This window comes from Odontomachus brunneus, unplaced genomic scaffold (genome assembly GCF_010583005.1).
Source record: "Odontomachus brunneus isolate Ranch 3 - 2012 unplaced genomic scaffold, Obru_v1 Obru_scaffold_044, whole genome shotgun sequence".
NCBI classification, from domain to species: Eukaryota; Metazoa; Arthropoda; class Insecta; order Hymenoptera; family Formicidae; genus Odontomachus; species Odontomachus brunneus.
Genome location: NW_022639494.1, coordinates 1,051,123 through 1,065,845, shown reverse-complemented (window position 1 = coordinate 1,065,845; position 14,723 = coordinate 1,051,123). Strand labels below are relative to the sequence as shown.

At 44.7% G+C, this 14,723-nt stretch overlaps 1 protein-coding gene across 1 annotated transcript in view; it reads right to left on the bottom strand.

The window, feature by feature from the left end:
• Positions 1–10,610: 10,610 nt before the first annotated feature.
• The window catches only part of LOC116844649 (nucleolysin TIAR-like), a 106,319-nt gene continuing 102,206 nt past the window's right edge, over positions 10,611–14,723 (bottom strand). The window contains exon 4 of the mRNA XM_032816482.1: positions 10,611–10,709. Coding sequence (XP_032672373.1) covers positions 10,611–10,709 — 99 coding nt within the window. The remainder of the gene's footprint in view (positions 10,710–14,723) is intronic.

Here is a 14,723-nt window from a genome sequence, read left to right as displayed (position 1 = left end):
ATCCTGACGATAATATAAAGCGGCCCAATTATTAAATACAAACAGCGTTATTTGAACACGAAAATACGAATTTTTATTTTACATTTAACTTGACAAGTCTTTTTGTAACTTACACTGATGCGTCTCTTCGATAATTATCGTTAGTTACTTTCAATTTGTAATTGTAATATATATGGGAGATGCACATCTCAAAACGGAGGGGGAAAAAGATTCGCCCGACTAACGTTCGACTGAATGCATCTCGATCATATACGTGAATTATGTCATTCGGGATGCGGCACGTCAAACGCAGGCAAAGACCAACATTCGTTCGTAGTAGAGATCGAAAGTATTGGCGCGAGGAAGAGCCTGTAGCTGTCGGCGGCATCGAGTCGAGAATTTACGCGTGCGTATACGCTGCCGCTTGAAATTATCAAATTGCGCAAGTAAATCAAGAGTGAATTAAGATCTGCCAGAAGCGTACACAAGTAGACGGTAATTAACTCATCTGGAAATTATGAAAGTCAAGATGAAGGAAGTTTGTTAAAGCTAGGAATAAAGTAAACTTTGAAGCGTTACTTATAAAACGTAACGTAAATTTGCCGCTGCTTCAAAGGTAACAACTTGCTATTTATTTTTCCTTCTTTTTTTCTTCACGAGCTAAATACTTCGCAGAATTATTTTTACGACAGAGAGAGAAAGAGAGAGAGAGAGAGAGAGAGAGAGAGAGAGAGAAGACGTATATTGAAATAATTATTCAGTTATGAATCTTTTATTTTATTTCACACATACAAGTTTTGCTAAAACGATAGGATAGATATTCGTGTGTGATACATTGTAGTCAATAGTCGATGAATCAAAACAACTTCTTTTAACTTTGACTTCTTTTATTCTCTTAAACAAGAGTGGATAAAATATCCGTGCTCAATACGTGACTATCTCTCCGTCACCTCCGATCGTGTAGTGATCACTTCGGGGGTGACATTCGCGAAATTCGTCGCCTTCAATAATATGGCAAGGGCGAGTTATAAATCCCGCGAGCGCGACAAGACTGTTTTCTCAGGAGGGGTAGAGAGCGAACGAGCCATCCGACTCGCCATCCCTCGTTTTTCGTCCGTTCTGGAATTCGCGCTAAGCGACGCGTGCCATGCTGCAATCTAGTACCTTCGTCTCAGTAGTTCACGGTGGAATCCCTTTTCCGTGAAGATCCTCGAAAGCTCCAAGAAGCACGATGATTCCGTTCGTCCTGAAACGGTTTTCGTAATCTCCTCTGGAATCTCTTTTCCGAAAAAACCCAGAATCTCACTCAGAAACTTCAAAAACTAAGGTAATCCCAAATTTCACACCGCAAGCTTTTTCGAGCTTTCTCTCCAGAACGTTATTATCAACCCAACGAATGCAATGATCTATATTTCCGTGGAGCACTCGTACAGGTCGCTTGCTCTTTTCTTCTTTTAAAAATCAGTCGTTCGTATCATTTGAAGTTTCTTGCATTCCTCACGTGAAATAGAGCTATTGTTTCTGCAAGCTTTCGCATTGCCAGAGCATGAGACAACTTGACGGTGAACGTAACGGTCGATAATAATGAAAAGACTTTCGCCACGTCGATCTATGCTACGCGGAACTCCGTCCTTAATTAATTTTCGTATCCAGCCGCTAATGCCTCACAGACCGGGGAGGTCCGAGACTCGTGAAGCTTTTTAAAGTTCGAATCGCTCTCGTCGCGAGGGAAGGCAGGGTGGAACGAGGTGGTTGAGCGGGCACAAAGGAGAACAGGGACAAGGGAGACGGCGATGGTGCCGGCGAAGGAGATGCGGCGGACGGTTGTGAGAGGAAGATAGCGAAAGGTTGAGAGCGAACGGGAGAGAAAAGGGAGACGTCGTCGCGCGGTGATTTAAGGTCCGGTGCCGCGCTTAGTTCTCTAAACATTTTAGCCGACCTTATTTCGCCTGCATTATTTCAACGTTAAGACAAGGCGGGACTGCACGTCGCACAAAGGCCGGGGGTCTACGAGAGGCAGGTCGGGGCTTACGAAGAAAGCTACCGGCTCGGTTAAGTGGGCTGATACATAAATATACAATTAATCAACTCCTCGCTCGTAGATACATCGCGTCCGTCCTCCAATGCATCCAACCTCGTCGTCGTCGTCGTCGTCGTTGTCGTTGTGACAGCCTCGCGTCGCTCTTTTTCCGCAACGCGCTCCTTGCACCTTTTTCCGCTTTTCACCGATACGATGCATGCGCCCGTCCGCGTTAAGGTAGAAATGAGTAAATAAAGCTATTCGCTTAGGTAAACACGCGCCATCTCGCCGTGTGCATTATGCGAGCCCCGCGGTGCAACGAAGCACTCGTTGTAGAACAAATGATTCGTGAAACGAAGCCAACGTTCTCCTCGCATTCGTCGCACGCGAGCGCGCTTCTTGATATCGTGTCGCAAACACATATTTGTGGCAGACCTTCTTAGCTCACATCAAACGTAAATTCAATGTTGACAGAAGCCTCGTTACAATATCTCATAGTTTTATAACAGATCCTGGACAATATATCGAAAAATTATCATCGTTAAGAGAATTCTCGTTTGATAGTGTGAAACGATCGACACGCGTCCACATGTGGCGACATAATAAAACCTTCACGATGTGAGAAGAACAGCGGTGCAGGTGCTCAGACTTCCCTTGTTGCTTGTCGGTGTTAATATATCGCCGTAGGAGGATTAATTGTTTATTATTTGCACAGTAGATTTCAATTAACGGATATTTGTCGTCACAGTGATATTTGCCATCTATAAAATGAACACGATTTGTCGTTTTAACTGCCGTATATTGTGGTTAATAAAGATAAAGATAGGTAGTAATTAGGCGCTAGAAGTAAAATATTTTAGTGAACATAGGCGTCTAAAGAAATAATATTGGCGTTATCACGCGAGAACTACTAAAAACTACATATCTGAATTTACGTACGACATTCATCTTGTATAATTCTGTGAAACAACACAAAGTAAAGGAATAATTTATAATATATTCTTGATATTTATAAATTACATTGTTATAAATTCAGACACTCTGTACCATTCGATTTTACACACACCTGTTATGTATTATATAAATATTTTACCAAGGAAACGATACAGCTTAAATATATCTACGGTGCGCAAATGACGATGTAAAAGTATATAATTCTTGTATAATTCTTGCGCATAATTCTTCTATTATTGAATAAAAGGAAACACGAAACTGATATATAGCGATGATCATTTACGCGAAGTTACGTACCAAGAAGCAACCGGAGAATTTGGCAAATGCCACTGCTTTCTTGCGCTTCCGTTAAGAAACTCTGGCAGACTATAGCATGACACAGATATAATTTCTGAAACGTCTTCCATGGATAGCCGCGTGGAACTTGCCGAAATCCAAGAAATTTATCATCCATATACTTTCTGTAAATTGGGCGGATAGAATGTTGCAATTGCGGACGATACCGTCCGTAAATACGCTCGCATGATACAGACGCTGTTCGGACGTTATATCCGTTTCCGGAAATTATAAATCTAATTCTACGAGAGAAAACAGAATGTGGCCGTTATCGCGAAATCCAATAAGCGTTTTTAAGTTCCTCTTCCATTTGCGAAATATTTTCGATGAGCGCCGGCGTAATTTGCATGTTATTAAAGAGTGGTTTCACTGAATGCGCGCAAAATTCGAAAAATGCATGTTTACGTGACACTGAATAACGCGTTTCAGCATTACACAGGCAGACAGATATGCATACACGTAAAACAGCGCGAAGAAAAATGCTGTTAAAGAAGTTTTATGTAACTTTGTGAGAGAAATTCTATTTGGAAGATTAATGTTCCACAAATCTAGATGGATACAACTCTTTCCCGGATAAGACCATCCCTTAGGAATTATGGAAAAGTGAAAATGTAATGCGCGAAAATTATTTTAAGCGCGAAACACGAGAGATACGATAAATGTGTGCTTCGAGAGACATTACCCTCTGTAACGCCAGCGAAAATGTGAAAGATTGTTATTAATTAATCACTGTTGCAAACACAGCATCGTTGTGAAACGATAACACATCCGCGCATACATTTTCGGATATTACAATTCGGAAACAAGAGATTCGCTGTGTCACTTGGACTGTCGGCGGATGAGCTCGAGTTTAGAATGGACCTATTAGTCCGAAATGGATTAGACTTTTCATGGATCGCGACTGGATATCGCCGATATATTTGGGTTATCGGAACGGTCTCGCGCAAACGGTTTCGCCGGATCTACACGGATATCGAGTTGCGTAGATCGGATGGACAGATATCCAGTTACCCGAGGAAAGTCCAATAACTATGAAATTCAGCGTGCGGAGCACCGACTGTTTTTAAATATTAAAATCGCAGCTTTCCGGCGCAAATGATATACGACGCGGACATGCATCAAATATTCATTACCGTTCCGCTTCTACGTAGATGTATCAACAACAAGATAACCCGCGAAAGCATACAAACCGGCTATACGGCGCCTCGCGCGATCAAGATTACCGTAGAATCCTCGACGCGGCACGAAGAACAATAATTCACCTCGAAAGTGGCTGCCTAAAAAAATAATCTCCGCAGCTTGTCCTTACTCGCGCTCGTAAATCAGCGCGCGCGATTGTGCTCTGCATAGTGGGTCACGGAAGTCGAGCGCTACGAATCAAGGAAAAAGAAATAAAGCCCCGTCCGATTCTCCTAATAACTCCGTAGGGTCGTATTTTCACGCGAGGGAGAAGTGAGACATGAAGTGAGAGAGAGAGAGAAAGAGAGATGGAAGGAGAACGGCATCTGCGACCGACCGGTCTCTCGTCTCGCAAAACGGTGCGAGCGAGCCGCGGCGAGCGTTGCAAATGAATCGTTAAAGCCGAATGGCAGGAAAGCGCTTCAGACGCGAGGAAATCGATGCCCGAGTAAATGATTTCCCGTACGCCCGTAAACGTCCGCGCCTTTCGTACGCGAAGATAAGCAACATAAATCTTCGGGATGCGCGCGTGTGTGCACGCGTGCACGTGCAAGCGCGCTCGAGGGTGGCTCGTGTAAGCCGCCCTCGGACGCGCGCACCCGCCACCGCGCCCCCGCTCGTCGAGTACTCGAATGATGGCCGTACGTACAGCTTTTGCACCTTTAATATTGCACGCGTCAGTGTTGAAGTATTTACGGCCATGGGCGCATAAAAGCGCCTGGGTTCGGTCCTTGAACTCCCTTTTGCAGCAGCTCTTCCGTCGAGAGATCCAGCCGTCCCGCTGATGCTCGCTACACCCCACACTCGGCATCCGATACTCTTATTACTGAATATCGCTGTGGCATTGCCGTAGATCATGGAGAAAAATTTCCCGCGCAGAGCGAAATCCCGTGTCCACTGATGTATCCGATTGAAAGCTCTTTTATAAACGTATTTACAAAAAAAAAGAATACGTTGTTTTTCCTTGCGGGTTTTCCTCTCACAAATAGGAGACGGTGAAATGTCTGTGAAAAATTCCATTAGATTCTCGGAGACGCTGCATCGCGAGATAAACAGTATCAAGCATCGCGGAATCATTGAAGGAGAATTGTTTTCAGCAATTACAACGCTCCCGAAATTCTCCTCTTGCAACGTATAGATACACGTAGCAAGATAAACGCTGCAGCACAGTAAGAACTCGGGTAGAAATTAATCAGGGCGGGCCCTGAGTATATAGTGTCTTTAGTCAGAAGTATCCCAAAATAGCGCTAATTTGTAAGAACGTTACATCTGTGTGGGATTTAAGTGGACTTGTCTTTATAAAACCTTGGTAGAAAAAGAAACTGTCTGAGTCTCTTCTAATTTCCGTTTTGAATTTCTATCCGGGAACATACTCGTAACGCGTTGAGCATTAGGCGCGCCAGAACGATCATTACGATCGTAACACGACGCATAGGCGAGATGTATGTAGCAATGCCAAATTGCGATTTCCTTGCTAGTTGGTTCGTTACGTGCATGATACGCGCGTCGAGTTGAATTTTCGTCAGGCTCAGAGGCACATGATACGATCAGACGCAGTTCCGAATGCCGCGAGCTGGAATGCTAAACGTGAACTGACATAAATATTAATTGTACGAGATTACATGTAAATACGGGGGGCGACGAGTGGCGAGGTGAAAGGAGGATACTGCGGCAGTACGTGCATCCCAAATGGACCATTATTCCATCAGCGACACAAACTGTTAGCTAACTCGGTCAAGCGAAGTGACCGTGGACTCTCCTTCCGGAGACAAGTCGTGGGCGGCTGGCCGAGCGACGCTAAGCGGGGGTCAGACTGGCGGCCAGAGGGCGAGCGGTTTAATTTTTGCGGGCGGTTGCCAGAAATAATCTCTCGCTCGGCTCGACAGGGTTGATTGCTTGATTTCGACGGACCCTCGCCCATCCACCGGTGATCTAGCCGACGTTCCACCCGCGAGTTCACCCAACCTCCAGGAATTAGGCTGTTGTCCAACGGTCCGCCCTCCGCGCGATCGGCATACGAAATCCACCGAGAATCTCCCGTTCATAATGCAATTAAATACACCGTAGAGCGCATCGCAATTGTACGACCGAGTCGCGGAAAGAGCGCTCGAACAGATTCGGAGGCGAGCAGCGAATGCATTCCAGAGTGATTTCTCTGGACGTCCTTGTCTATGACGTGTTTGACGAAAATAAAAGCCCACTGTCGGCACTCGCTCTCGAATCTATCTCCTGTCAAGCGACCATAGTGACGTGTAGAATTGTTAAAAGACGACCGTTCCCGCCCAGCTTGCATGCGCGCAAATATCGCGCGTATCGTGCAAACTTAGATGCAACATTTCTTCTCACCCCCGACGTGCCCATTCCGCCCTAAGCGGAATGCTCAATTACGCTCAACGTCACAAAACGCCGAATTGACGGTAATTGCTACTTAAACTTCGCGCTGGGCGCTGTAACGGGGATATTCAAAATTTACATCCATTCCGCGGCTGCATCGTGCTCGCGCAAACACACACGCAACGCAACGTAACGCACCGTGGCCGTTAAGACCGCGAGAGAGCCTCCGAGTGGCGTGCAGGAGTCACGGGAGAACGAAGAGGTAGATGGTACACCGAGACAGCGAGAGACGGTAAGACGAAGGTGACGGGGAAGGGAGGGAGAAACGACCGTTAATATGGAAGACAGGATGAAGGAGACGCGGCAGGATGTGCTCGAGGCGCATTTCACACAAAGTTCCTCGGAGTAGGTAGTAGGTACAAGTTTTAGCCCGAACAACCCGCTCCTCTGCTACGCTCCTTAATAGATACCTACTTCGCGGGACACACCTACCGTCAGCCAGCAGCACCTCACCCCTTCCGTGCTCGCTCTCCATCCCTAATGCCCTCCACCAGGTCCTCCAGGATTAAGCCACCCTCGGGAGCTCCGAGTGCAGAAGCCATCGAGGTCACTGAAGAACGGACGGGGGCTAAGCACGGTTCGCCGTTCGGTCTCTCGGATAATGGCGTTGTTGGACTAACGTTGATGGTGATCAAGAGACGCTCTCGCAGCTTGCAGCTTCCGCAGTTGCATTCTTTCTTATGAATAGTTCTCTCTTTCGCTGTGAGAGTTATCGGCTTACGAACGCCACTCGGCTCGGACGAAGTGCAACGGATGCTCGGGCGAAATCTCATACACCGATTGTTACGTGTAACGGTGGAGGGAGCAGAAATGCAGTATGTAAACCGGAAAAATGGCAGCGTATATGAATAAAATGTACGCTACGCGCAAATGGAGTTGGCATTTTAACGCGTTATCGGTGACCTTTATTTCCCGCCTGGAAGCAACGAGGATGGGAAAACTGACTTTAAGATTAGCTATCACTAGATAATAAATGTTGCAATGGTCTGACGCGATATCACGTAAAAGAATGATTTATTACATACCTTTCAACCGTTTTCGAGCTGTTACGTTTTCTGAAAATGTGATTTATGAGAGAAAGTTACGGAGCTTTTATGGCCGCCGTTTCGAATTATTTAACGGCTCAGAAAGTGTTTTGCGGCAGATATGGAAATTGTAAAAAAAAAGAAGAAAAAAAAGAAATTGAAACTGAAAGTTTGTCTTTCCAAAAAATTTTCAGAGCATCCGAACGAATCGACGAAAATTTTCCGCCGTGACCGAGGTTTCCCAACGACTAACTTTCCCGCACAATGCGTTTCCGCTTTCAGAATAATTTTCCATGGTGAGTTTTAATGACTACGCATTGTCTGTGAAGGCAGGGGAAGAAGATAAAATCACGCGCGGCGCCTAAGACCAAAGGGTTTTTTAATAAGCGGCTGACACCCTTCCGGCGCGATCCGCTTACCAACCCTTTCTTCGTTGGATAGAGACAAATATTCAGCGAAGGGAAAAAATAACGCGGTAGGGTCGCGCCGTCGACTCTCATCCATCCTTTGGACTGTGATAAATGCATCTGGTTAATAAAAAAAAAAAAAAAAAGCGGAACCCGCGGCGTAAAAGCGAGAATCCGCGGAAAGAGCTAAGATCAATTTGTAGCCTCTTGTTTGCGTGACGTTATTATATTTTCAATTAATTGACTGCAATTAAAGAGGACACCTTGTCCTTTTAACCTTGTCTCAGATTATTCGCTCTTTGATTGCATCGCGTGTTAAATCATTTTGTTGATACATTGTAAAGCAATTTTATACTATACTAAACTTTACATCGCGCTACTGACGTCAAACTTGCCAATGCCTCGTACCGCCCGAAGATATAAATAGTTGGCGCAGCTTGTTTGCGTTGCAAATAAAAAAAGAGAGAAACAAAAGCGGTTATTATTACACGCTGCAAAAATCGATCTTGCTGCACCGAAAAAATTCCAGCGATCATACTTCGCAGTTTGCATTGAAAATGCACGGCCGACGTTTTAAGATATTAGACGTCATTTATCCTGCGGCAGAGTTTCGCGAGAAGGAGAGAGATCGAGAGATGCCGGAAAGACTAACCCCACCAAGCTTGCAGGATGAAGATTATGCAGGAAATTATTCAGAATAATTAAAATGCAGATGCGTCGCACAAATCTTCCAGATTTTTCGGTACGTTAAGGAGGGTAGTCGAGCCCTCCTTCTTTATTCCTCCTTTCGCAAAAGGAGCGTGTTCGGCGAAGTTGAAGTCGATTCTACCCAAAGAATATGTATATATACGAAGAAGCAAACGAATGAATGAACGAGAAGGGATGAAATATACTCTGAATAAGAAATGAGAGGAATATTTAAACGTCCCGCTGCTACGATATCTTCGTTCACCTATTCGTATCAAATGTACGAAATAACCTGTGAAAAATTAATGCCAACTTACCAGAGAATTAAATAGACACGACGATGTGGATTATGTAAGGATACACGTATAACCGCGATGAATATTATTCGGCATTGAAATAAATGGAAACAAAAAGAATTGCGTCATATTTTTACATCGTAAAAAATTACACATTATTAGCAAAAGTTATACAGTTCGGAACAAAATGATTTTTGAATGAAAGAATTTTCGTGTAGTCAATAGAATTACACATATCGGCCATGATGTTAATTAAATTTTCGCACCACAAACAATGATTGTCTTCTGTTTGCCTTGTATTTCTATTGTTGTTATACAATTTGTTAGATTCACGTGGAATTCTTTTTCCTTCCTTATAGAGTAAAACAAAGATATTTTAACGTGCAATAAGCACAAATATTTATAACGTTATTAACACTTTTGAGATATATTTGTACACTTCATGACGGGAAATATTTTCGATATCATTTCATAAAAGATCTCGGAGGAAGAGCTCCCACGCTGATAATCAATTCCAACTTTATATCTGTCTCTCTATAGCTTTGGATTTAACGGGCTTTTAAAATGAACACATATGCCTATGAGCGCGGTGCCGCGAATGTGAAAAAAAATAGCTCGAGCCCGAAATATAATCGTGGCGAGTTCGGATCCAACGAATTGATAGTTAATTACCGGGAAACGGGGGTGGCTCGGATAACGGATGGGACAAGCCGTCGCTGTAATTCACGAGGAACGGATTTTCGTGTTCCTTTATACGGGACGTAACGCGAGGCGAGCGACATCGGGGGCCGCACCCTTCCTGAATCCTTAACCCGCCGGAACTGAATATTTAACCTGTCCCGACGAACATAGAAAGAGAAGGAGAGTGAGGATGAACAGAAGAGAGATATCCCATCAAAGCGGATAGATCCGTGTTCGCTTTAACAGGCCCGTCGATTTCTACCATGCGGAAACGCCATCATCGCCTCTCGCGTCCCTTGATAAATATTCGGTCAGTTTTACCAGAGCGGGGACATCACAAGGAAATAAACATGTGACGTGAAGCTTGGTTCGTCACGCGCGAGTTCTCGCTTTGTAAGGCTATTACATCGGATATTTTTGAAAGGATAAGAGTTACAGAAACTATTTTCGCGAGAGTTGATTTCTGGAGACGAGTTGAGATGCAACGCATGTCGATAATTGCGAAATCTCACTATAGCGATATATAAATAAAGTATTAAAACACAGGCACACACATACACTGGCGACCGTGTGCGTCGACGGTGTCGACGAAAATAATGTTAAGGTTCGGGGGAAGTTCTACGGAATGCACGAGGCGAAATGTCAGTTCGCTTCATCTTGATCCCTCTCTCATTTCTCCGCTCTTCTTCCGCCGGCTGACATCTCGCCGTTTCTCATCATCCATCAGCAGAGCCCACTCAAGTTGCAACAACTGTAATTAATTTTCTTTTAATTCTCAAGATTAATGGATCGACGCAGTCCACTTCGTTGGCATCGGGCGGAACCCGCGCTTTATGGTGTTTACGGATCTATTTAGAAATTTCCTGGCCGTTAGGCACACGGCCAAATAAGCATGGTCATCAATAAACCGAATGGCTGGAGCGTGTGCTGGAACTTGGAAAAATCAATAGACAATGAGAGGGAACATCGCGGGTCAATAGAGTGCGATCAGTTGTAAATACCTCCCGTCACGCTTCCCCTTCCCGTTTCTTGGGCCAGGGAGAAAAACGCTCGTATTTTTCCTTACGCGAAAATAACGACTGCAAATATCACATACGCGGAATGTTTTAATTGGTGTCACGCTGCTTTTATTACACGGCGCGCGCGCGCGCACGGATATTATTGGATTTCGTCCGAAATATTGCGCGAAAACAAAATCGAAGGAAAAAAGAAAAGTGCACACGGGATGCAAACATTCAGACGCATCGGTATCGCGGAAATAACGCGGCGCAGCTGATGTTAAACAACAATGCGGAATAATAACGCGGCAGCTGTCGCGTTTAATCCGTTCTGAAAATTTTCTCGGAACTCGCCGTCGCTGAAAATCGTCCGACACGCCCGCATTCTGAAATACGATTCTGTACGCGAGACGGACTTTTCGCCCGCTGAAGAAGGAGTTCGCGATATAAATTCGTCATTAAAACGTATCGAGCCACAGAGGCGTTAATATGGAAATTAGTCTCAGTACATTTGCACAGCCAACAATTTTGATACATCGGAGTATTGCTGACTTTGCCGTAATTACTGTTGCGACAACGAACACCATTACGACAATATAATTAAGGCATTGCATTAATTTGACGTTATCAGTGGCGCACGAATTCCATGAATCGCTAAGGGACATAACATGTACTCATGCGAGAACACAATTTGTAATTACACCTCCAATCTTAGACGTAACTGTAGGGTAAGCATAGAATTTGCAGAGTCTCTTGTAATTGCAGCAACAGAACTTTCCGGTATGCGCCGGCATTACGCAAAGCAGTCGCTGAATAATCGGCTTTTATTCGTCATTTGCCATACCGTGATGTGAGTCCTCGCGCAAATAGCGGCGATTGTTTGCAATAATTTTGCATCCTTCCTCCGCGCTCGGGCGTACTTTTATTTTCCCAGCGAGATGTAGAGCTGTGTGTATACGATTGAATCCGCGTCGCGAGTGAATTTTCCGTTAAAAAGCAAAGGGACGGGAGATCGTATCTTGCCAGCCGTCGGAAAAAGGAAAACAGAACGGAGGATAAAACGACAAACGGTGGAGCAAAGTCGTAGGAAGAGTTCGCGAACGAAGTAACATACCGCGCACGATGTGTACTCCAGCTTGACATCTTTACATCCCGATCGTTTCGACGTATCGGTGCAACAGTTGACCGTCTCTAATTATTTATAATTGCGGTATTGGAACTCTCAAATCTCTCGTTCTCACGCAACATGTCGGAGATTTAGCTCTCGCGCCGTACCTCCGATACGCCAATTTTCGCATAATGGAACGCGCGGAGGTTCCTCGCGACGTCGCACGCGCACCGGCGTCGGGAAGAGGGTCCTATTGTCGCAGACTTATTTCATTTCTTTTTACGTGCGAACGATCGTGAAGAACGAACTTTCATGCGGAAGGTCGCACGCGGATGATAATTCGAGATGGATGGCCGAGTTCTCTCGCGAGAGTGGGAGAGAGAGAGAAAAAACGAACAAGAAATATACTCTCTCCTCCGCGCTCGCGCAGGGACGGGCAAAGGGGTTCTTTATATTCTTTTGGCGAGGCACACCGAGGTCTGTCCAAATGAAGTGTTGAAGAGCTCTGCCAACATGAATGCGAGCGGGTAAAAGTAACACGCGCTTTGAATTGTGCGACTACAAAGAACCGCTACCGGACTAATTTGTCTGAATGAGCAAGCGATGGACTATGGGGGTACCACTGGGGGTTGGACCAGAAACGGGGATCGGACCTAATTCTGGATAAACACCCTTTCATTATTTCCGGGCTTCGCTGTAGTCTCCCGTTCCGACGATTCCGCCGCGCCTTTGGCCTTTGTTCTCTGCGCGTTGTCTTACGCCGGCCCGGGCGAGAAAGAGAGAGAGAGAGAGAGAGCTGGCTTCACCTCGCAGTTATACCGCCGGAAACCCATCAGGAAGTGATCTTCCCACGCGATGCAATCGCGTCGTCGACTGTTCTATCCCTTCATCGCCCGTTAATTGATCCAACGGTGCGCCGATTTCATAAACGCGGATACATTCAACGCGCGATGCGCGGACCGACGACGTTGTCTCGATCATCAATTTTCTCGATGCGCGACGAATCATTTCATGATCGCTTGTATGGATAACCATTCAAGATACGTGAAGTTACATCGCAATGTGATCTCGAGCATGTTTCAATTACTCCAAATAATTATTTCCGTCGAGCAATAAGGACGTTATAAAAACGTTCACTCTTAACTGTAACGAGGGAAAAATTCACTGAAACGGAAAAAGATCCTTGTTGAGGAGAATTTTCTCAAAATAGTTTGCCATTTTTTCATAATTCCTTGCGGTAAATTTCTGCGGTTTTATTCGGAAAATCCGGCATTATCGACACGCCTAACTTTCAGCTGAATCTCGCGAGCGCGGAAACATTCTCAGACTAAGCACAACGATAATTCCCATTCATTGAACTAAAGGACAAATTATACAGCGATCTCTACAGCGTAAAGTTGTAGGTATTTCGAGTCGCAGAATTACGTACAAGCGGATACAACACATACATACACACACAAAGGTTAGTGCTCGTATCCTCGTACACTCGCAATATATGTATATACTTCGACTGATTTAATTAACATGGATCGCAGCAGGCCGGTCGTACGCGTTTAATGATGAGAGCGGCTGCCGGCTCAGCCACGTTTCCTGTTGCTCTGTCCGTAATAAACAAGCCTCTGCCTCGCGCGCGAGCAGCAGTGCTATATACCGACACGGATACAACAAACTTTCCATAGGAAACTTATTGATGCGAAATTTTATTTTCATCCTCGCGGCGAGTTCGCGCGTAAAACAGAACAAGGAATACGCCCGAAATAATTACTTCGGCGCAATGAGTGCATAAAAATCCCGCCGCCGGTGGTGCGCGCGTAGGTCTGCGCGTTACAAAGTCGTTACATATCGTTGCAACGTATCGTACACACGTGGTGGATTTTGAACTACGGTAAATGGTACGCTCGACTCTGAATATTAAAGTGACATAATTTAAGTGTAGAGAAAGAAACGTACATACACGCGAGCCGAGGAAAATGGATGTGAGAAGCGGCAGCTGATTCCATTCCATATTTTGTCACTCTCTCTAACTTAACGAGAGAGAATAACTCATTAAACTCTAACCGCTTATATGGCTATAAATCGCGGAAGCGGAAAGGTGGCGAGAAAACAAATGGCGCTGGAGTGACAATGAGTGGTACGGAGGCTCGGAGAAGAAATTCAGGCAAGACGGCGAAAAATTAAAGTAGCGTCCTGAGGAGAAACGGAAGGATGAGGGCGGAAGAAAATGGTCGGGCGACCGTAAAGGCACGTCGAAACAAGCGGGCATAAAAAACGGGATGCAATTGGCGTGGGCTTAGAGTAAGTCCTCCCGCAGGCCAAACTCTCTCTCTCTCTCTCTCTCTCTCTCTCTCTCTCTCTCTCTCTACATGCGAGATTTTGATGAAAAACTTATGTGCATTAAAAGCTAATATGCAAACATTATGCAACAATTTCCGAATTATCGACTATTTTGTCTTAAAATTACAATAATGGGAAGATCATAATTTATAGTAATACTCGAAACACATATACAGATGTTAAAAAATTAGCGTATCTTCTTGATATCTGTACATCTCTATTAGATAAATTAATGCATAAAATGAAGCACTCATTAGAAAAATGAAAAAAATAATATTTCTTTTTCACTTGTAATATTGTGAATATATATATATATATATATATC